This window comes from Anomaloglossus baeobatrachus, chromosome 3, assembly GCF_048569485.1.
Source record: "Anomaloglossus baeobatrachus isolate aAnoBae1 chromosome 3, aAnoBae1.hap1, whole genome shotgun sequence".
Classification (NCBI taxonomy): domain Eukaryota; kingdom Metazoa; phylum Chordata; class Amphibia; order Anura; family Aromobatidae; genus Anomaloglossus; species Anomaloglossus baeobatrachus.
This window is the reverse complement of record NC_134355.1, coordinates 326,142,910-326,166,121: the sequence shown is the minus strand read 5'-3', so window position 1 is coordinate 326,166,121 and position 23,212 is coordinate 326,142,910. Positions and strand designations below refer to the sequence as shown.

Sequence of the window (23,212 nt, the reverse complement as noted above, 5' to 3'; positions counted from 1 at the left end):
GGTACGGGTGACCGCATTAATCTCAGACAGACAAGCTGAGATAGCCTGGAGTGCCCACACAGCTGCAAAGGCTGGGGCAAAAGACGCGCCTATGGCTTCATAGATGGATTTCATTAGGAGCTCTATCTGCCTGTCCGTGGCATCCTTGAGCGATGCACCGTCAGCCACTGCTACTACGGATCTAGCCGCCAGTCTAGAGACTGGAGGATCCACCTTGGGACACTGAGCCCAACCCTTAACCACGTCAGCGGGGAAGGGGTAACGTGTGTCATTAAGGCGTTTAGTAAAGCGCTTGTCCGGGAAAGCCCTGTGCTTCTGGACAGCATCTCTAAAGTTAGAGTGATCGAAGAAAGCACTCCGGGTACGTTTAGGAAACCTAAACTGGTGTTTCTCCTGTTGTGAAGCCGAATCCTCTGTAGGCGGAGTTGGGGGAGACAGATCTAGCACCTGGTTGATGGACGCTATAAGGTCATTTACTATGGCGTCCCCTTCAGGTGTATCCAGATTGAGAGCAACGTCAGGGTCAGAGTCCTGAGCTGCAACCTCCGCCTCCTCCTCTAGAGAATCCTCAAGCTGAGACCCCGAACTGCGTGATGAAGTCGGGGAAGATTCTAAGCGAGCCCGCTTAGCTGGTCTGGGACTGCGGTCCGTGCCGGAGTCCTGCACGTAATAACTAGAGGCCACACCAGGAACACGCTTAGACGCAGACCGAGAGGGGCCTGGGGGTGATCCCGCAGTGCCCGGGGCCTGTGTAAGGGCCGGTCTGGACTGCAAAACCTCTAGAAACTTAGCAGACCATTTATCCATAGACTGAGTCATGGAATGAGAAAGCGACTCAGAGTTTGTCGGCTAAAACAGCAAACTCTGTCCCTGCCATCTGGACAGGGGGGGGCCGGCGGTTCTACCTGGGCCGAGGGACCCCCTAGTGCCTCAGGCTCCGGCTGAGCGAGTGCCAGAGGGGCCGAGCATTGCTCACAGTGAGGGTAGGTGGAACCTGCAGGTAACATAGCCTCACAAGAGGTACAGGTAGCAAAATAACCCTGTGCCTTGGCCCCCTTGCTCCTTGTGAACGACATGCTGTTGTCTCCCAGGAGCGTGACCACTGAGGGTATATAGCCACAAGTTAACAGTACAGCTGAACCAGAAAAAGTATACAAATATAATGTATCTATATACAGTTCAGCACCCAATGGGGACCAGCACCGGTAACCGGTGTGGCTTACCAACCGCTCCAGCGGTGTGTGGCCACCAGATTCCCTGCCTCGGGTCTCCCAGAGCTGCAGCCAGAAGTCCTCCACCGGCAGGATGTGTTAAAACATGGCTGTCGGCGTTCACAGGGGAGGAGGGAGCCGTGGGCGTAACTTACAAAAGTGCGGGAATGTGGTGCCCCATAGGGATTAGTGAGGGGGGAGGAGGACAGCTATGTGTGCTCCAGCCCTCACTGTCGGCGTCAGACCGACTGTCCCGCCCTTGCCCCTGACTGGCAGGCCCGGGGGCCGGAGTTTAATGTACTAGGCCGCAAAAGCCGGGGACTAAAGTAAAAACCGCGGCCGGCAAGCAGGCACGGTCGGCGCGGTAGTCCCGGACAAAAAAACAACACTGCAGGCGCTGCAGCGTCTGAGGCCCAGGTGCTCCATGCACCGTCCCAAAGGGGACACAGAGTACCTGTAGTTGCAGGGCCTTGTCCCTGACGATACTCAGTCTCCTGTCCGGCAGATACCACCAGGGGCTGCGGAGGGAGCCCGGTCCCAGTGCCTGGATGACCGGTTAGGATCCCACTTCACCCAGAGCCCCTAAGGGATGGGGAAGGAAAACGGCATGTGGGCTCCAGCCTCTGTACCCGCAATGGGTACCTCAACCTTAACAACACCGCCGACTCAGTGGGGTGAGAAGGGAGCATGCCGGGGGCCCTCAGGGGCCCTCTTTTCTTCCATCCGAAATAGTCAGCAGCTGCTGCTGACTAAAATGTGGAGCATTGTGTGCATGTGTGCCTCCTTCAACACAAAGCATGAAAACTGATGGGCCCGTGATGCACGGGAGGGTGTATAGGCAGAGGGGAGGGGTTACACTTTTTAAAGTGTAATACTTTGTGTGGCCTCCGGAGGCAGAAGCTATACACCCAATTGTCTGGGTCTCCCAATGGAGCGACAAAGAAATAAGCAACGTGGGCACAGCACTTCTGAATTCTCATAGACTTTGCTGGCTTCACAATGGACATGCAGATTTTGCTGCAGATTTCTGAAAATACATGTCAAAACTACATAGCGTGGGCACTGGGCCTAAATTATGCCCCCCTTAACTGTAGGCAAGAAACACTCGCTTTGTACTCCTCACCTGGTTATCGCCACACACACTTGACACGATCTGAACCAAATACATTTATCTTGGTCTCATCAGACCACAGGACATGGTTCCATTAATCTATGTTCTTAGTCTGCTTGTCTTCAGCTAACTGCGGGCTGTCTTCTGCATCATAAGAGGTTTCACTCTGGAATGACCGCAATGGAGACCAATTTGATGCAATTTGTGGCATATAGACTGAGCACAGACAGGCTGACCCCCCCCACTGCTTTAACCCCTGCAGCAATGCTGGCAGCACTCATACATCCATTTTGAAAAGACAACTTCTGGATAGAACGCTTGCCATGTGCACTCAACTTTTTTGGCCGACCATAGCAAGGCCTGTTCTGAGTGGAACAATTCTTGTTAACCCCTTCACGACCGGCCGATTTTTCGCTTTCCCTTTTTTTTTTCGCCATTCTTTTTCTGAGACGTAACTTTTTTATTTTTCAGTCAATATGGTCATGTGAGGGCTCATTGTTTGCGGAACGAGCTGTACTTTTAAATGAAACCATCAGTTTTACCATATAGTGTACTGGAAAACGGCAAAAAAAATTCAAATGCAGAAAAATTGCAAAAAAAAGTGCGATAGCACTATTGTTTTTGAGATATTTTATTCACTGTGTTCACTATATGGTAAAACTGATGTCTGGGTGTGATGCCTCAGGTCAGTGCGAGTTCGTATACACCAAACATGTATAGGTTTACTTTTATATAAGGGGTTAAAAAAAATGGGACGTTTGTCCGAAAAAAGTGGTGCACGTTTTACGCCATATTCCATGACCCATAGTGTTCTCATTTTTCGGGGTCTATGGCTCAGTGACTGCTTATTTTTTGCGTCTCGAGCTGACGTTTTTAACGGTACTATTTTTGCGCAGATGCTACGTTTTGATTGCCTCTTATTGCATTTTGCGCAAAAGTTGTGGCGACAAAAAAGTCGTTTTGACGTTTGGATTTTTTTTGCCGCTACGCCGTATACTGATCAGATTAATTGATTTTATATTTTGATAGAACGGGCGTTTCTGAACGCGGCGATACCAAATGTGTGTATATTTTATTAACCCTTCAATTTTCAATGGGGTGAATGGGGGGCGATTTGAACTTTTAGGTTTTTTTGTTTTTTTAAATTTTTTAAAACTTTTTTTAACTTTTTTTTTTTTTATTTTTACTAGTCCCACTAGGGGGCTATTGCGATCAGCAGTCCGATCGCTCTGCACTATCTGCTGATCACAGCTACATAGCTGTAAACAGCAGATACGCTCACTTTCTTTTTCACTGTGCCGCGAGCACAGCGAAAGTGAAAGCAATTCATGTGTAGTACAGGAGTCATCACATGACCCTATGCTACCATGACAACTACCGGAAGTCACGTGGTCGCGTCACGTGACTTCCGGTATCGGGCGGTAGGTAAAAGTTTACCGCGATCGCGCTTATAATGGCACTGTCACATATTGACAGCGCCATTTAAGGGGTTAAATGGCACGAGCAGATAACGATTCTGCTTGTGCCTAGCAGGCACACATCTCAGCTGTGAAAATCAGCTTAGATGTTCGCCGATCGCAGCATGCTGCTGCTGGCAGACCGCGGGCATTAACGTTATGACCGCTAGGACGTAATTTTACTGCCCGCGGTAGTTAAGGGGTTAAACAGCTGTATGGTCTTGGCCACAAAGCTACAGCTCAGTTTCAGAGTATTTGCAATCTCCTTATAGCCTAGGCCATCTTTATGTACAGCAACAATTCTTTATTTTCAGATCCTCAGAGCATTATTTGTCATGAAGTGTCATGTTGAACTTCCAGTGACTAGTATGAGAACTTGTAACACTAATAAGTCACACGAGAAGGGAATATGGCTAATTGGCCATTTGCACTTAGGGTTGCACTCACTTTTGTTGCAAGAGGTTTTGACATTAATGGTTGTGTGTTAAGTCATTTAGAAGGCATACCAAATTTAAATTGTTATACAAGCTGTACACTGACCACTTTACATTGTATCAAAGTGCCTATACACAAGAAAGTGCTTAAAAGACCACAATTTGTATTAAAATATAATTTATTGAAAATGTCATTAAAATATAAGATATTTCAATAATCGTAAATGGCCACAAGGTGGCACTGTAACCATGTGATACAGAGAAAAATTACAATAAATAAATGTATGTTTATGCACAAATTACAAATAAATATAGCTATTATATATATAGTTATAAATATAGTAATACTATAGCATGCCACGCTATTTAAGATATCAAAAATATAATCATATATACTATATACAAATAATTTATAGACTGTTGATAATAAAAAGCTTTCTTTCAATAATATACTAGTCACAAAATTGATAAATACTAGTACTGACTATCTCAACATAATAATATATATCAAATTAATAATTTAACAGACCAGATAATTTAATACAAACAGTATTCTAAATTTATTACCAATATATAATCATAATTTAGGATGGAACACAATGTGTTACGCCCCGCCATATCCCCTTATATAATTACAATATGTGTAATTACACTGAACACCCATAAATACTACATGCATGAACACCTAACTAAAACCCATATACACAACCCTATGTCAACATACATAGGTTACACAGACCGTACACGGAGATATATACAACATATGCAAACCTACCATTCAACCCACACACATACAAAAATTTCATGCGCCAATGAACATGGGACATTCACCCTTTAGTATGCACCAATAGGTTGAGTGCACTATATAGGGATATGATGTTGAGTGTGACGTCACTTCCCCGGAAGAAGGCACTGCACCGAAACACGCATAGGGATCTGACAGTGACTCCACGTGGATACAGGTAGTACACTATATTCTTTTACTTTTTGTACGCACGTTATACCACCTTGGCACCCTGGAGTGGCACCTTGGAGTGCCCCCCGGTTTTTGTACATCGTTTCATGCAATTTGCTTCAATAAATAGCTATGATATACTCTCAGTCCCTCCAGTAATTTGGGGATGATATTGCCATATTATCATATATTTCCACAGTACGATATACATATCTTGCTGTCATGTTGATATCGCTATGCATTTCCATCTTATACATGTTTTCGACTGGTAGTAGTACTGGCATTAGCTTTTTTTCAACATAACAGTGTTAATTAATATCATCTGGTGTTGCTACTATATGGTATGCAGTTTCCAATGTCTCTGGTTAATTTTTATTAAATTATCTGGTCTGTTAAATTACTAATTTGATATATATTATCTGGAGATAGTCAGTACCAGTATTTATCAATTTTGTGACTAGCAATATTATTGAAAGAAAGCTTTTTATTATCAACATTCTATAAATTATTTGTACATAGTATATATGATTATATTTTTGATATCTTAAATGGCATGCTATAGTATTACTATATTTATAACTATATATATAATAGCTATATTTATTTGTAATATGTGCATAAACATACATTTATTGTAATTTTTCTCTGTATCATATGGTTACAGTGCCACCTTGTGGCCATTTACGATTATTGCAATATATCTTTTTTATTTTAAGAAACATTTTCAATAAATTATATTTGAATACAAATTGTGGTCTTTTGAGCACTTTCTTGTGTATAGGTTTTTTGGTACTCCGTGCTTGACCAGTATATTCAGTCCAAAATATTTTATAAAGCCCTCCCTTAGTTATTTATATAATTTAAATCTCTATTGGAATCATTATTTAGGGTAGGCAAAGCAATACAGTATATATCTATATTCACTGTATCAAAGTGTCATATCTCATTAAAGATGTAAAAATATTTACAAAAATGTGAGGCGTGTACTCAGTTTTGCGATATACTGTAACTGAACACTCTGGTAGTGATGAGCTGTAAGTGCTGGCATCTTGTGTGTGGGAGTTCGTATGCACATTGCCACCAGCGAATCTTTGGCAGTCTGCAGTCCTCCATTGGTCCATGAAGTGACATCACCTGTTCATTTAGGACATGCAAGTCAGCAATCAGAATAATCAATTTGTCATCCTAACCCTTCATCTCAGGCTCGTCTGTATGTCAGCCAGGCCGCATATCAAGACCATCAAGTACTAGCTGGTCGATGTAATTATCACCATTATCGGCATCCACCATTACCTTTTGTTGTACTCAATACTCTTCCTCCTCCTTCTCCGTCGCACTGCCAGACATTCATGGTAGATTGTGGGTAGAAGAAACAGGTGTATGCTCCAAGACATCCATTTGTCTGATCAGTAAAATCTCACCTAGCTAAACTGCTGCTGGTGCTGTCCTTGCCATACCACTTCGAGAAATGAGTATGCACTCAGCCTGCAGACATGTCATGCATGGGGCTGGGCAGGACGACAGAGATCGCAGAAGATTGAGGAGGCGCCGGACCAGAGACCAGCCACACCCCTTGGACCGATCCGGCCTGAGCTCTTGTATACAGTATTCTAGAATGCTGTATACAAGAGCTCACTGTTGTTGGCCGCAGCTTATAAGGGCCAAATCTGGTGACATGTTCCCTTTAAAGTTCATCTGTAGGGTCAGTAAAATCATGTAATTCCCCTTTTGAAATTGTGGTTTATTACATTCAAATGTAATTTGAATTCTGTATGTTTCTCATCGCCGGTGGCGGTGTCGCCTGGCGCGCATGCGTGGTCTCCCGGGTGACGTGTCCTCTGGGTCGCTTTGGCGGCGCACTGCTACTTACGGGCGGATCGCGTGTGCAGTGGCATCGTGGCTGCGCATGCGCCCCTCCAGGACTGATTGATATGACGCACCGTGTGGTTGTCCAGGTAACGCGTCCCTGGCGCTGCATGTGCGCTCGTTGGCTCAGTGGCGGGGCGTGACTTAGTAATCTCACTTCTGGCAGCTTCTCTGTAACAGCTGAAACGTCATCTTACACTAAAGGGAGTGATATATAATCCCAGTTATTACACACTGGCCTTGTGCCTCTCCATCTTGAAAAAGCAACTATACCGTGGGAAACGCGTGTCGATGAAGACCAGATTCCTATCTGGGGAATTCCAGTTCTGTGGGAACTGACCTCCTACGGTCTCTGCACTGTTTCACCTAAGGTATATTTATGTTCATAGCCTCGGTATAACCTCTTGTCTATTATACATTTGTGACACTTATGTCATTTTGATATATTACTTAAGCTAGGGTTATGCCCCGCACCTTATTATAACCTTCCCCCATTTTTTATGGGAGTTGGTGTGTGCAGGTTCTGTCACAAATCCCTCCCTTGGGACCCACACTTTAGGCAGACATCTTCAGAGTGTTTTTATATTTTTCTAGCTTGATACCTTGATCCTATTACTATATAGTGTTTGGTTACCTTTTGTATCTTTGGTATTTCAATACAACTCTTTAAATACACTCTGAAACATTTTACTCTGTCCTAATGATTGAATTATTTCCCCATGATACTTTTCTATGGTGATGTTTTATCTGTTTTTAATATTGTCCTTTATTGTGGCTTTTCCTAATAAACGTTTCAATATTTTGCACATATACTCAGTGTTCTCCTCATTCATTTAATGTTCTCTGTGAGTAGTGCTGTGTAGGAGATTTTGGCTCATTGAGGCCACTCTTAGGCTAAGCTGTAATGGTTCATATGTTGAGATTTGTGTTCATGATATGTAAAAAAAAAAAAACCCATGAAATTATTTTTGCTGTATATTTCATATTTTGTCTTATTCCTAAATCACTTTTCAATATTTTTGAACAAAAAGGCTGCATGAAGTTCTCACGGTGACCACTAGATGAGGCCACTACACCACTGGAGATTTCTTACCTATCCCGTCTAATGAAGGACAACACCTGTTCCACTTAAAATGAGGAATTTATTAAATCAAATCAACCTGTTCTCTTAACAGTTACATAAGTTACATCGAATGTTTAAAGTCAGTTTTCACATTTTTTTTTTCTTTTTTAACTTTAGAATACAGGCGAAAATAGTACCGAACAACATGTACATAAAAAAATACCTCAGCATTCAAATAAGGCAATCATAAAAATAAAATAAAAAAAACAACAACAAATCGTAATCATTTCAACATATTGAAAACCATAATGCAAACTTATTTTCCACACACAGCCGGTGCTAGCCATTCTGTGTAATGATGTAGCATCCAGTAGTGTAAAACACATCACTAAGCACAAAAATTGTTCCTTTTTCGGAGTGTAGGAGACAGTTTATTTGTTTCTTTTTTTTACAATTTGTCTCAGTGTTTAGACCTAACTTCAAGCAGTAGAAATTGTTACCTAAGATTAATGTTCTGAAAACCTCACCAAATAAAATAAGGCCTATATTAGATACAGCTGCCCTTGGAATTTTTAATCTTCGGTGACCTTCATTAAATTAAAATTCACAAAGTGCACAAATAGTAAATAAAAAAAAAAATAATATATATATATATATATTCTCCATACTACAAACTGATGGCTGCGTAATACTTAGTGGTCTAATGAAACATAGTTATAGCCTCCCAGTAAAATAACGGTAAAATTCACTGTAAAATTTTGGAGATACTAATTTTACTGTAAGCTAAAAGTAAAAAACAAACAAAAATAAAACAAAAAGTCTAAAAAAAAAAAAAAAAAAAGTTTATTGTGGTAGCATAAATTATTAGAGATACAAAACACTAGAAATGACCAAACTTTTTTCAAAGAACAAGCACCACAATTGACATCAGCATTCCAGTTTGTAGTGTAATATATAACATTTTATTCCCACTCCACCTCGTCAAACTCAGAATCATCTTCTGAGTCGCTGTATTCTACAGCAATGCGCCGGGACAAAATGGTGGCTACGTCATTCTCAATGCGTTCATGCTTGGCTTCTTGCTCACGTTGTTCCTCCACTTTACGAAGCTGAATACCTGAAATATTAACAAAAGCAGAAAAATACATTAATGACCGCAAAATCATTTTACATCCAGATCTGCATTGGAAGATCCATAACGGAGTAGATGAGATATCACAAGTGATATCCACACACTGCAAAGAACTATCTGTGTAGAACCTGCAGGTGGATTCTAGATCGGCAGCATGTCAATTCTTATTGCGAATCTGTAGAAAATCCGCAACCAATATTTTCCTTCTTAGGTAGACGTTCCCTAAAGAAATTCAACAATGTGCCATTCAAGATTTTTGCAACAATTATAGGTAATGTTTTAATACAGATAAGCTTAATTAAGATAGAGTCCCCTTCAAAGTACAGATGACTAATGTAGGGATGAGCGGACCTGTGGAAGTTTGGGCAGAACCCATATAAGTTAATGGGGACCCAAAATTTGGTGCTGAGAAATTCTGGGCCTGCCGCCAACAGTGAATGACCCATGGAGCCTCGCAGCTCCATAGGAATCGATGGGTGTCGTGGGACATTATACCATTGGATTAAATTGGAACTTCAAGGATTTCTTTGTAATTAATAAATTGGTGAATGAGGGAGAGTGGGAAAGTCTTTATTCAAATGAACTATTTCTTTCTGGTTTTTTTTAACTGTACACTTACTGGGTTAGTAATTGGGGTGTCTGATTGACACCTCTCCATTACTAACCACTGGGCTTAATGCCAGCTGTCTATTCCCAGCTGAGATCAACCCGAAAACCATTATCCCAATTGCCACCGCAACAGGGTAATTGGGAAGAGTCGGGGAAAGCTCCAGAAGTGATCCCTCGAATGGATGGGTCACTTCTGGATTAGCTGCAAGCTATTTTTAGGCTGGAGAGGCCAAATAATCATTGGCCTTCCCAGCCTGATAAAACCAGCCCCCAGCTGTCGGCTTTATCTAAATAATTTTAAAAAACGGTGTGGGATCCCTTCTATTTTTGGTAACCAGCCAGGGCAAGCAGACAGCTGATGGCTGCAGTCCACAGTTGTCTGCTTTACTTGCACTGGTTATCAAAAGTTGGTGGGACCTCTTTTTTTTCATTTATTGATTTTGTTCACAGCAGTATACAGGCATTTTCCCCAGGCAATAAAGCTTGTAGATTGTTGAAAGGCTTCAGTGCAACCAAACGCATACGAACAGCACTCGAACTCTGACACATACTTTTTTAAAAGTCTATGTTCAAGTAAAGTCTGTGTTTGAGTTTGAGCCCCAGACACTTGGTGTCCGGTACGAACCCCTAATTTTACAGTTTGCTGTCGCTCATCCCTACTGATAAGGTCTTTTCAAACAAGATTTATTTAACTCTATCCAGTTCAGTAAATGTTAGTTATGTATAGCACAAATATATGCAATAGAGTGATAAACCGAATATTATTTGTCTATTACAACAGAGTGCTATAATGCTAACACTATACTTTAAGTTTTAATCAATAGATCTTGGAACAATAAAAATTTCCACAACTGGATGTGTTCCCGTGCTGAGATAATCTTATATATGTGTCCCTGCTATGTACTGTGTAATGGCCGTGTCTGCCGTACAGGGACATGGTCTGATCATAGAACATCTTCTGGGCAGGGGAGGATGCAAAAAAATATACAGACATTACAGCACAAGATTACAAACAATCCTTTCTTTGGCTATGTTCGCATGTTGCGTCGGAGTACCTGCAGTTTATTCTGCACGTTTTCCTTCCCTTGGTTTTTGACCAAATGGCTTTTGACCATTTTTTAGCGCTAAAAACGCATGCGGTTTTACCGCGGTTTTAGCGCTTTTTACCTGCGTTTTCACCTGCGTTTCTGCAGATGCGTTTTTGAGATCAAGACACTGAGAAATAAAGTTGAATTAGTCAAAAAGAATGAAAAAAGAGAAAAAAAAGTATAAAATTAACTTTTAATAAAACTATATGGGAAATTATCAATTTTAATGAAAAAATAGTGGTTATGCACATTTTATCAGAAAAATAGGTGAAGTTTCTATTTTTTTTAACATTTAAATGTTCGGTTATTGTGTGTGTGTAAAGGAACATTAGAACCCATTAAATTTTGTCCAGAAAAGCATGCGTTTTTGGAGCCAAAAACGCAGTGGAAAAGCAGATAAAAAGCATGAAAAAAGCAGGAATTGTGATTTTGGTTGCGTTTTGCCATTTCTCATTGACTCCAATGTTAGGGAAACGCTGCAGAAATGGCAAAAACAACTGACATGCTGCTTCTTTTTCAGCATGGTTTTTGACCACAAATATGCAAATTAAACGCTGCTGAAAAAAAAGCAAAGTGCAGACAGGATTTCTGCTTTTCACATAGACTTTGCTGGCAATCAAAAACGCATGCGTTTTAGCGCTAAAACGCTGCTGCTAAAAACGCTGCAGAAACGCGGAAAAAAACGCAACGTGCGAACATAGCCTTTGAGGTAAAACATTTCTCTGCCTGTTTTTAAAAATGTTTTACTTCAAAAAGAATAATTTGGGATCCCATACTGTGATGTCTTTATACTTTTTTGCTTCCTCCCTGGCCCAGGAGATATGGTATGATTAGACTATGTCCCTGTACAGTCAGACACAGCCATTATACAGTACACAGCAGGGACACATATATAAGATTTTATCAGCACATGAACAGTTTGTTTAAATACATACAATTGTGGAAGTTATTATCCCAAGATCTATTAATTAAAATGAACTATGTTCATGGGACAACCACTTTAAACACTTCAAAACCTATGACGTATCCATACGTCATAGTTGGGAGGGTGTTCCCTATCTATGAAGTATGGGTACGTCATTGCGATCCTGCGGGGACAGGAGCTGTGCCCACACAATTATTGCCGAGACCCAGCTCAAACAGCCAGGATCAGTAACTGCACCTCCCTGGGCTGCTTAACCCCCTAAATGCCACAATCGTTATCAATCGCAACATTTACGAGGCTGGAAGAGAGGGAGTGTGCAAAGTCGTCACGAGGAGCATGGTCTAAGGCTATGTGCCCACGGTGATATTGTCCTGCGGATATATCCGCAGGACATTCCGCAGGTGCTCCCAGGAAACCGCACCACAACTTCTGTCTGTTTCCATGCTGCGGAATGTCCTCCGGATATGGTGCGGTCATTCTGCATTGAGGATACAGTACCATGGCTTCGGCACTGCATCCTCAATGCAGAACAAGTGCTGCAGTGATCGGGGGAGTTCATACTTACCTCCATCATGCAGCACCTCGCTTTCCGGCAGCCGGGTCACTCTCTCAGCGTCTGCAAGAGAAGGTGGGCGGGCCTGAACTAGCTCCGGCTGTCACATGACCGGAGCTCGTGCAGGCTCCGCCCACCTCTTCCTTCCTGTACCTGGATTCACCGCGCTCCTGTGCACCAGACGGAGAAAGTGACTCCGGTGAGGCAGGTAAGTATATGGGACCCTGCGGAGAAATCCGTAACAATAATTGACATGCTGCAGATTTTTCCGCACGAAAATCCGCACGATTTCCGCTGCGGAAAAATCCGCAGCGTGGGCACAGCATTTCCCAAATGCCATAGAAATGGCTGTGGAGTTGCTGTGCTGCAGATTTCTGGAAAATCCGCGGCTTCTCCGCGAGAAATCCGCGCCAAAATCCGCGCATTTTCCGCAGCGTGGGCACATAGCCTTAAAGGCACTGACAAGTGTAATGCATTACCATGCTGTTGCATGGCAATGCATTATATCAGTGATCAGAGTAATGAAAGTTAAAGTCTAATAGAGGACTAAGTAAAATGAAAAAAAGAAGTTTAAAAAAAATTGTAAAAATATTATTTAAAAAAAAAAAAGCACAAAAAAACCCATTATACCAATAAATTTGTAAATTTATGTAAAAACAGAAATACACAAAAAAAAGTACACATATTTGGTATCGCCACATGCGGAACAACCCAGCTTATAAAACTGTCATACTATTTAGCCTCTTCAGTGAGCAACGAAAAAAAAAAAAAAAAAATTGGCATTAAAACTATGCCATTTCATGAAACCGCGGCACAAAAAGTGGAATAAAAACGCAATAAAAAAAAAAAAAGTTGAATGTACATAAAAATGGTATAGCTGGAACAAACATCTTGCCTGCAAAAAAAAAAGTTACCGAACAGCTTCATGAGCAGAAAAATAAAAAAAAGTTATTGCTCTCAGAATATAGTGATGCAAAAACAATTCTTTTTTCTATAAAATAGTTTTTATAGTGCAGAACCAGCAAAACATAAATAAACTATATAAATATGGTATCACTTTAATTGTACTGACCCAAAGAATATAGCTGTCTTATCACTTTTATGACATGCAGAATAGCATAAAAAAAATCCTAAATTGTTGGGTTTTGTTTATTCTGCCTACTAAAAATTGGAATAGAATGTGATCAAAAAAATGGTATGTGCCTGAAAATGGTACCAATTAAAACATCAACTCGTCCCACAAAAAAAAGGCCTCAGATGACTCTTTTGGTAGAATTTCAGAAAAATATGGCAATGCAAAAACTTTATTTTTTTTAATAAATAAAAAAAAAAAAAAAAGGTTTTAGTGTGTGATAGCAGCCAAACATAAAAAAAAACAATATAAATCTGGTTTTGCAGTAATCGCACCGACCAATAAAGCCAAGCCGCCTAATCACTTAAGCTGCGTGATGAATGGCTTAATAAATAAAATAAATTCTTGACCTGCTGTTGATTTGTTCTTTCTTTCTTCCAAAATCGCAGTAAGGCTCGGCTCACATTTATCCTGAAAACTACGCTGAACGCTTACACCGGCATTTCCAGGTAAACCTCTGAAATATGTTATCCAAATAGAACCACTGATGGCAGATTCACTATACTAAGGCAGAGGGCGTCACTGAGGACTCTGTCTGACCTATGATCCAGGAGTGTCCCTTGTTTTAGTCGTCTTTTTAGGCGCGTACAAAAGCATGGCTGACCACAGGTTTGTGCACTTCTGAAAAGCCGGACACCACTAAACAGAGATCAAAAAGCATCTGGAGTAAAGCTGGGTTCACACATAGCGACAGCGACAACGGCAACGACGTCGCTGTTACGTCACCATTTTATGTGACGCAACAGCGACCTTGTAAGTCGCTGTTATGATCGCTGCTTAGCTGTCAAAACACAGCAGAAGCAGCGATCATAACGTCACGCATCACTGTGCTACATGTGCAGAGAGCAGGGAGCCGCGTACACTGCTTAGCGCTGGCTCCCTGCACTCCTAGCTACAGTACACATCGGGTTAATTAACCGATGTGTACTGCAGCTACATGTGCAGAGAGCAGGGAGCCGCGCACACTGCTTAGCGCTGGCTCCCTGCACTCCTAGCTACAGTACACATCGGGTTAATTAACCGATGTGTACTGCAGCTACATGTGCAGAGAGCAGGGAGCCGCGCACACTGCTTAGCGCTGGCTCCCCTGCACTCCTAGCTACAGTACACATCGGGTTAATTACCCGATGTGTACTGCAGCTACATGTGCAGAGATCAGGGAGCCGGCACTGGCAGCGAGAGCGGCGGATGCTGGTAACGAAGGTAAATATCGGGTAACCAGGGAAAGGTCTTCCCTTGGTTACCCGATGTTTACCCTGGTTACAGCTTACCGCAGCTGCCAGACGCCGGCTCCTGCTCCCTTCATTTCGTCGCTCTCTCGCTGTCACACACAACGATGTGTGCGTCACAGCGGGAGAGAGACGACCAAAAAATGAAGCTGGACATTCAGCAACGACCGGCGACCTCACAGCAGGGGCCAGGTCGTTGCTGGATGTCACACACAGCGACAGCGACGGGACATCGCTGCAACGTCACAGAAAATGGTGACGTAGCAGCGACGTCGTTGTCGTCGTCGCTGTGTGTGACACCACCCTAACACTGCTTGCCTCACTAGTTAATGGATTTGTCATGGCCTTCATCTGAATTATGTGTTTCAAATATTTAGGTGGAAACCCCTATATAAGTGCTCAGTGAAGAAGTTATTTTACACATGCATGGTCCCAAAAGCACAAGCTGGATACAATCTATTGGTGCTACAATTGGACACTACAATGGCAGATTTGTAATGTTCGCTCTGCAACTTCCACTGCGTATTTGTTTCTGGAAAACACCCATAACTTTAAAATAGTCACTATACCCAAAGATGAATTCCCAGAGGGGTGTAAATTCTAATCAGGGGTCACTTGAGGGGGTTTCCACTCTTTTGGCACATCAGGGGCTCTACAAATGGCATCTGCAAACTATTCTAGAAAAATCTGCTCCACAAAAGTCAAATAGCGCTCCTTTCCTCCTGAACCCTGCCATGTGGTAAACAGTACTGTACAACCTTATATGGGGTATTGCCACAGTCAGCAGAAAATGTATAACAAATTTTAGGTACCTTTTTAGCCATTTACCCATGTGAAAATATAAATTCTGGGGCTAAAACAGTATTTTAGTGCTAAAAATGCAATTATTAGCTCTTCACCACAGAATAGTATAAAATTATTGGACACACCTTGTTGTGTCAATATGCTCACTGTATCACTAGATGTATTCACTGAATGGTGCAGTTTGTAAAATGTGGTCCCTTATAAAGGGTTTGATGTCCTACCACCTCGGCGGCTCTGCCAATGTGACATGACCATTCCAGCAAAATCAGCATTTCACTATGGCGCTCCTACTCTTCTGAGCTTTGCACTGTGCCTGAAAAGTAGTTTCTAACCACATATAGGATATTGGCAAACTCAGAAAAAATTGTGCAACAAATAATGTGTTCCATTTCCCCCGAATAGCCCCTTTGAAAATTAAACACCAAAAACCTCATTTTAGTGGAAAAAAATTACATTTTTGATTTCTGCAGCCTCAATGTTACACAATTCTTTGAATCATCTGTGGGATTAAAATGCTCAATTCACCTATGGACAAATTCTTCAAGAGGTGTAATTTTCAAAATGGGGTCACATGTGGGAGGTTTCTGCTCTTTTAGCACCATTTCAGCTCTTCAAATGTGACATAGTGCCTGCCAAATCTGTGCTTGAATAACACTCCGTCCCTTCCAAGCCCTGCTGTGTGGCCAAACAGTAGTTTTCCTCCACATATTGGGTATTGTGTACTCAGGAAAACTTGCACAACAAATTGTACAGTTAATTGTTTCTTCTCACCCTTCTGAAAATGAACATTTTGGGGTAAAAACATTTTTGTGAGGAAAATGTGATTTTTTTTTTATTTTCACAGCTCAACATTATAAAATTCTGTGAAGCCTCTGGGGATTCAAGGTGCTCCTCAAATATATAGATAATCAAAAACAACGGAGTCATATTCCAATTTTTTTAATATAAAATGTATATTTTTTATTGTTAAATATTCATAAAATGTACACAGAACATTGTTACAGGGGGAGATAAAATGCAGGAAAGAGGACATCTGCACTTTTTTGATTGTCTATACGTTTGGAGTTTCCATATATGAGTGCCAATGATGTGTCGGATGATTTTGATCTCATGCTCATCAAACATGTAGATAACTTCCTTGAGGGGCCTAGTCTCCAAAGTAGAATCACTTGTGGCGGATTTCCACTGTTTAGACACTTCAGGGGCTATACAAACACGACTTGGCATCTGCTTTTGCATTCCAAAAGTCAAATGGTGCTTCACAAATGGGGTATCACAGTTGAGTGGTGAAAATGAAAAAAATTAATTTTGTACCACAAAAATGTAGCTTTAGCCCAAAATCTTTCATTTTCACAAGGGTGACAGGAGAAAATGCGCCATACAATTTGTTGTGCAATTTCTCCTGAGTACGCCAGTACCATATATGTGGTAGAAGACTAGAATTTGGGCGCTCAAAAGGGAAGGAGCACCATTTCACTTTTTGAACGCAAAATTGGCTGGAATCAATAGCGAATGCTATGTCACGTTTGGAGAGTGCCTAAACAATGGAACCCTCTCACAACTGATCCCATTTTGGAATCTAGACCCCTCAAGTAATTTATCAGGATGTTTGGTGAGCACCTTGAACCCCCTGGTGCTTCACAAAATGTTATTAGCGTGTGAAAAGAATAAAAAATTTTATTGACAAAATCGATTAAAATGCATAAATCCATATAAGTAAACATAGGGAAAGAACCATGCAGGAGAAAGGATATACTAGGGGATACGGTAAGGATTAGTATAGGAGCAAGGATCAATTCAATAAGAGTATTGCACAATGCCCGTAATAGTGGCTGGTAAATAGATGCAAAGATGCAATTAATTAAGTCTCAAATACACACTATTGCACTATGCCCAAAGGCATTTCTACCTTTTTGCACACGGTGATTTGCCCTCTAGCGGTTGGTATTACACTGTTTCCTTACACATCTATGCCGGGTCTGTTTTCCACTCTTAAACCTGTGCAGTCTGTCAGACCGCGGGCCGTAAAATTACGTCCTAAAGGACATAATCTTACTGCCCGCGGTCCTCCGGCGGCAGCATGCCGCGATCGGCACACATCTCAGCTGATTTTCACAGCTGAGATGTGTGCCTGCTAGGCACGAGCAGAATCGTTATCTGCTCGTGCCGATTAACCCCTTATAATGGCGCTGTCAATACATGACAGCGCCATTATAAGCGCAATCGCGGTAAAGTTTTACTTACCGCCGAAACCGGAAGTCACGTGACGCGATCACGTGACTCCCGATAGTTGTCATGGTAGTACAGGGTCATGTGATGACTCCTGTACTACACATGAATTGGTTTCACTTTCGCTGTGCCCGGGGCACAGCAAAAGAGAAAGACAGCGTATCTGCTGTTTACAGCCTTCCAGCTGTGATCAGCAGATAGCGATCAGCGATCGGATTGCTGATTGCTATAGCCCCCTAGGGGGACTAGTAAAATAAAAAAAAAAAGTAAAAAAAAAAGTTTTAAAAAATTAAAAAAAAACAAAAAAACCTAAAAGTTCAAATCACCCCCCATTCGCCCCATTAAAAATTAAAGGGTTAAAAAAATAAAAAATATACACACATTTGGTATCGCCGCGTTCAGAAACGCCCGATCTATCAAAATATAAAATCAATTAATCTGATCAGTAAACGGCGTAGCGGCAAAAAAATTCCAAACGCCAAAACGACGTTTTTTTGTCGCCACAACTTTTGCGCAAAATGCAATAAGAGGCGATCAAAACGTAGCATCTGCGCAAAAATGGTACCGTTAAAAACGTCAGCTCGAGACGCAAAAAATAAGCCGTCATTGAGCCTAAGATCCCGAAAAATGAGAACGCTACGGGTCACGGAATATGGCGTAAAACGTGCGCCACTTTTTTCGGACAAACTTCCGATTTTTTTTTAACCCCTTATATAAAAGTAAACCTATACATGTTTGGTGTCTACGAACTCGCACTGACCTGAGGCATCACACCCACACATCAGTTTTACCATATAGTGAACACAGTGAATAAAATATCTCAAAAACCATAGTGCTATCGCACTTTTTTTGCAATTTTTCAGCATTTGGAATTTTTTTGCCATTTTCTAGTACACAATATGGTAAAACTGATGGTTTCATTTAAAAGTACAGCTCGTTCCGCAAAAAATGAGCCCTCACATGACCATATTGACTGAAAAATAAAAAAGTTACGTCTCTCAGAAAAAGAATGGCGAAAAAAAAAAACGGAAAGCGAAAAATCGGCCGGTCGTGAAAGGGTTAATACTCTATTTGTGCCCACATGATTTATAAATTTTGGTCACCACTTACCCTGGTGCCCTAGAGTTTGGGATTTGTTGTTCCTTCATTATCCATAGCTGGAGTGGCTATATACCCTTGTATATGTATCTTTGATTACTTATTATTGTAGCCTTCTCCTAGCCTTTGGGCATAGTGCAATAGTGTGTATTTGAGACTTAATTGATTGCATCTATTTACCAGCCACTGTTACGGGCATTGTGCAATATTCTTATTTAATTGATCCATGCTCCTATACTAATCCTTACCGTATCCCCTAGTATATGCTTGTCCTTTCTCCTGCACGGTTCTTTCCCTTTGTTTACTTATATGGATTTATGCATTTTAATCGCTTTTTGTCAATAAAATTTATTTTTATTCTTTCACACTTTGGAATAGGACTCCATTTTTGTCTTTCGATATTATATGTTTGTGAGTTTCCTTATAAATACTCATTTTTTTCAAGTAGGGTTTCTCAGATGATATTTATTTCACAAAATTTTATAACATTAACCTGTGAAAATGAAAAAATAAATGTTACCACAAAAATGTTGCTTTAGTCCCAAATCTTTTGATTTCACAAGGGTAACAGGAGATAATGCACCTTACAAATTGTTGTTCAATTCCCCTTGAGAAATTCGATACCCCTTATGTGGACGAAAACTACTTTTGAGGCACAGTACTAAATGAAGGGAAGGTACGCCATATTGGAGTTCAGATTTAGATGGAATGGTTTGCGGGTGCCATGTCACATTGGCAGTGACCCACCCAGAGGCGCCAGAACAGCAGAAATCTCGAACAAGTGACCACATTTTACAAACTGAAAACATCTATGAAGTCAAACGCAGTGAATGCTGCAGAATTAAAAATTGCAAATTATCCCTTATAGTGCCAAGTACATTGCAGTGCCCATACATTGTGTCCAGCTCGTGCTGCTGGAGACATACACCTTGTAAATTAGGTGGACTTTCCTCGCTACAACAATGTCAAACATGTGGACGTTAAGTGTAGTTTAAACATATTGTGGTGCTCAGAAAGAAGGGGGCATTTGGACTTCTGAGTGCAGATTTTGCTGGATTTCTTTTTGAGGGAGAGCTATAGCACTTTTCCAGGACCTTCTCGTGGAAGTCCCCTATAATTCCGTTAACAGATGACAGACCTGAGTGGGGACTTGTTTTTTGTGAATTGAGTTAAATGCTACTCTGTGGCAATTTGGGGTACAGAACATTTTAGATCAGTTCATATTTATACTATGCTTATGTCAAGGTTTCCATCTACATCTCCGAAATACGGGATTCAGGTAAAACTTCCAAAAGATCCATTCACTATCATGAAACAGCAAAGTTACTCTGGACTCTATTCAGCCTCTCTTTAGTGGTGTTTATCTTTTGAAAGGTGAAGGTGCACAAAACGGTTGTTGACTACACGCCAAACCAGATGAGTAAAAGGATGAACACCGAAGAACCACAGGCCAGGAAGAAGTTCAAAGTGACTCCCTCTACCTGAACTTTCCATTGGGAATTTTGTCTGAAACACGTTTTTCCAAGATATACACATAATCCCCAATGTAAGTGCTCAGCATACAGCACAGGAAATATATGAGCCGCGCCTTACTGCGATCTTTGGGAGGCAGAATAAACAAATCACACATGAACACTTGGCTTTATTACTATTTTTAACACCGTTCACATTGCGGTATAAGTGATAGGGCGGCTTTATTCCTCAGGTCAGTAAGATTACAGCGATACCCGATATATATAGTGTTTAGGTTTGGCTACTATCACACTAAAAAAATGCTTTTTTACAAAAAAAAAGGTTTTTTTGCATCACTGTATTTTGAAGGCTAAAGGTTTTTTATTTTTCTGTGAACAGTCATGTGAGGGCTTGTTTTAGCAAGATGAGTTGTAGTTTCTATTGGTATTATTTTGGGCCACAATATTTTTTGATCGCTTTCTATTCCACTTTTTAAGAGGCAGAATCAAGAAGAAACAGGAATTCAGGAATTGTTTTCTTTTACTTTGTTCACTGTGTCATAAAAGTAATGACAGCTTTATTTTTCGGGTCAGTACCATTACAGTGATACTACATTTATATTGTTTATGTATTATATTTCAAAGAAATAGCTTTTGCATTGCTGTATTCTGAGAGCTATAGCTTCTCTATTTTTTTTGGTGATGGAACTGTATGGCTTCTTTTGCAGGACAAGATGAAGTTTTCAGCTGTACCATTTTTATTAATATGTGCCTTTTTAATGTCGTTTTAATCAACTTTTTTGTCAGCTGTATGATAAAAAGATATTGTATTTGCAATGCTTTTTATTTTTCATGGTGTTCACTGAAGGGGTTAACTAGTGTGACAGTTTTATAGATCAGGATGTTCCGGCCACAGCAATACCAAAATTTCTGTACTTTTTTTTTTTGGGGGGGGGGGAGGGGGTTGGGGTGGATAAGGAATGGCATAAATATATTTATTGGTGTATACATTATTTTTTTTTTGTTATTTTCTGATTTTTTTAAAGATATTTTTTACTTTTTTTTTCATTTTTTTTTTTTTACTTTGTCCCTATAAGCGACCTAAACTTTTATTTGATAGTTTATATAATGTGTTGCAATGCACCAGCACTGAATACATTATATATGTCAGTGCTGCACTGACAGAAGCATTTTAAACCATGCTCCTAAAATGTTCTAAAAGGTTTCCTATAGCTTGGTGACCTAAGAGAGCAACAATTGGATGCAAAAAAAATCCTAATTTTACCAGTAACATTAAGTACAATATGTCACGATATAACATTCTCAGAATCACTGAGATCCGTTGAAGCGTTCCAGTTATTACCTCATAAAGTAGTGAAGAGGTTAAAGTGGAACACTCATTTAATTTTTATTTCCTAAATTAATAGTGCACATGCAAATAAGCAACATTGTACTTGATCTTATCAGACAAATCTGCTTCTTTCTCTGCTAGAATTGGTCAGTCATTATCAAAATTCTCAATTCTGAGCTAAAATCTGTATTCAGTTAAGACTTTCCCATTACTGAGATAGGAGATGGCGACTGTTTCTGATAAGATTCTACGTAGATAGATAAGGGAGGAGGCGGAGCTCTATAGCTCCTCCCTCTGATACTATAGCACCTCCCAACTTCCGTCCTCATAGAATCTCATGAGAATCTGAGAATCTGTCACAGGTTTTTACTATGACATCTGAGAGCAACATGATGTAGGGGCAGTGACTGAAGCTTCAAGAGTATTCCTTCTAAGGCCAAAAGTACAGATGCTAAATTTTATGTTTAAGAGATAGGAGAAAATCACATATATCAAAGTTTTTTTACAAAAATACAAAAATAACTTTACCTTTTCGTATTGCTTCCAGCAGAACACTTCTAGCATCACTGATAACTGGGAGATTTGATGGGTGTCTCTTAGGCTCAGGCGCAACTTGAGATGGAGGGGATGGGGGTAGAAGAGGAGCATGAGAACCAGGTACAATGGAAGCAAGAGGGTGTAGACCAGCTGGAGCATGCGAGAGGGGTGCAACTGCAACTGGAGAGGAAGGTCGCATCCCAGAAGGAGGTAAAGGAGGAGGTGGAGGAGGTGGTGGAAGACCCTGTGCCTCAGTTTGGGGAAGTGGTGCAGATTCAGATACTTGAGCAGGGCGGGATACTGGTGGAGAGGGCTGTACAAGGGGTGGCGCTACAGGTGGTGGGGCTGGGTGAAGTACTCCAGGTGCTATCTGCAAAGGAGTTGGTGGGGGTGGCACAACAGTAGTTTGCAAATTAGCAGTAGGTGGTGGGGGAGGTGGAGGAACTGGTGGTGGAGGAGTGGAGGATATTGATGATCGCAGAGAGGAAGCAGAAAGGGCAGATGGAAGAGGTGGAGGAGGTGGTGGGAGAGGAGGTGGTGGCGGTGGCGGAGAGGGGCTCACAAACACTGGCGTTCTACCCATGGCTGGAGACTGTGGTCGGTTTTCAGACAATCCTTGTGTGGCACTAGAAAAGGGAAAGAATATAAAAGGATTTCAATAAAACATTTACCAATGTAATGCCATACTGTATAGTACAACGCAGGACATAAATTCAGCAAGAACGAATGTCAGGAAACAGCTCTGCGTGTCTGGTCACACTGGACAAGATATTCATTTGCCTGTGGTCACCTTAAGGGTAAGTTCACACAGTGCGTTTTTCGCGGCGTTTTTGCGCAGTTTTCGGGTGCGTTTTTGCTCAGAAAACTGCATGACTTTTCTTCCCCAGCAAAGTCTATGAGTTTTCATTTTTGCTGTCTGCACACAGCTTTTTTTTTCAGCTGCGTTTTTGTGGTGCCACAAAAACGCAGCATGTCAA

General features: G+C 41.2%; 1 protein-coding gene across 2 annotated transcripts in view; it reads right to left on the bottom strand.

Annotated features, from left to right (window-relative positions):
• Positions 1–8,156: 8,156 nt before the first annotated feature.
• Positions 8,157–23,212, bottom strand: part of WASF1 (WASP family member 1) — a 223,208-nt gene continuing 208,152 nt past the window's right edge. For both annotated transcript variants that reach the window (XM_075340055.1, XM_075340056.1), the window contains exons 8-9: positions 22,227–22,861; positions 8,157–9,214 (exon numbers count right to left, since the gene is read on the bottom strand). In XM_075340055.1, coding sequence (XP_075196170.1) covers positions 9,060–9,214; positions 22,227–22,861 — 790 coding nt within the window. In that variant the 3' untranslated portion in view covers positions 8,157–9,059. The remainder of the gene's footprint in view (positions 9,215–22,226; positions 22,862–23,212) is intronic.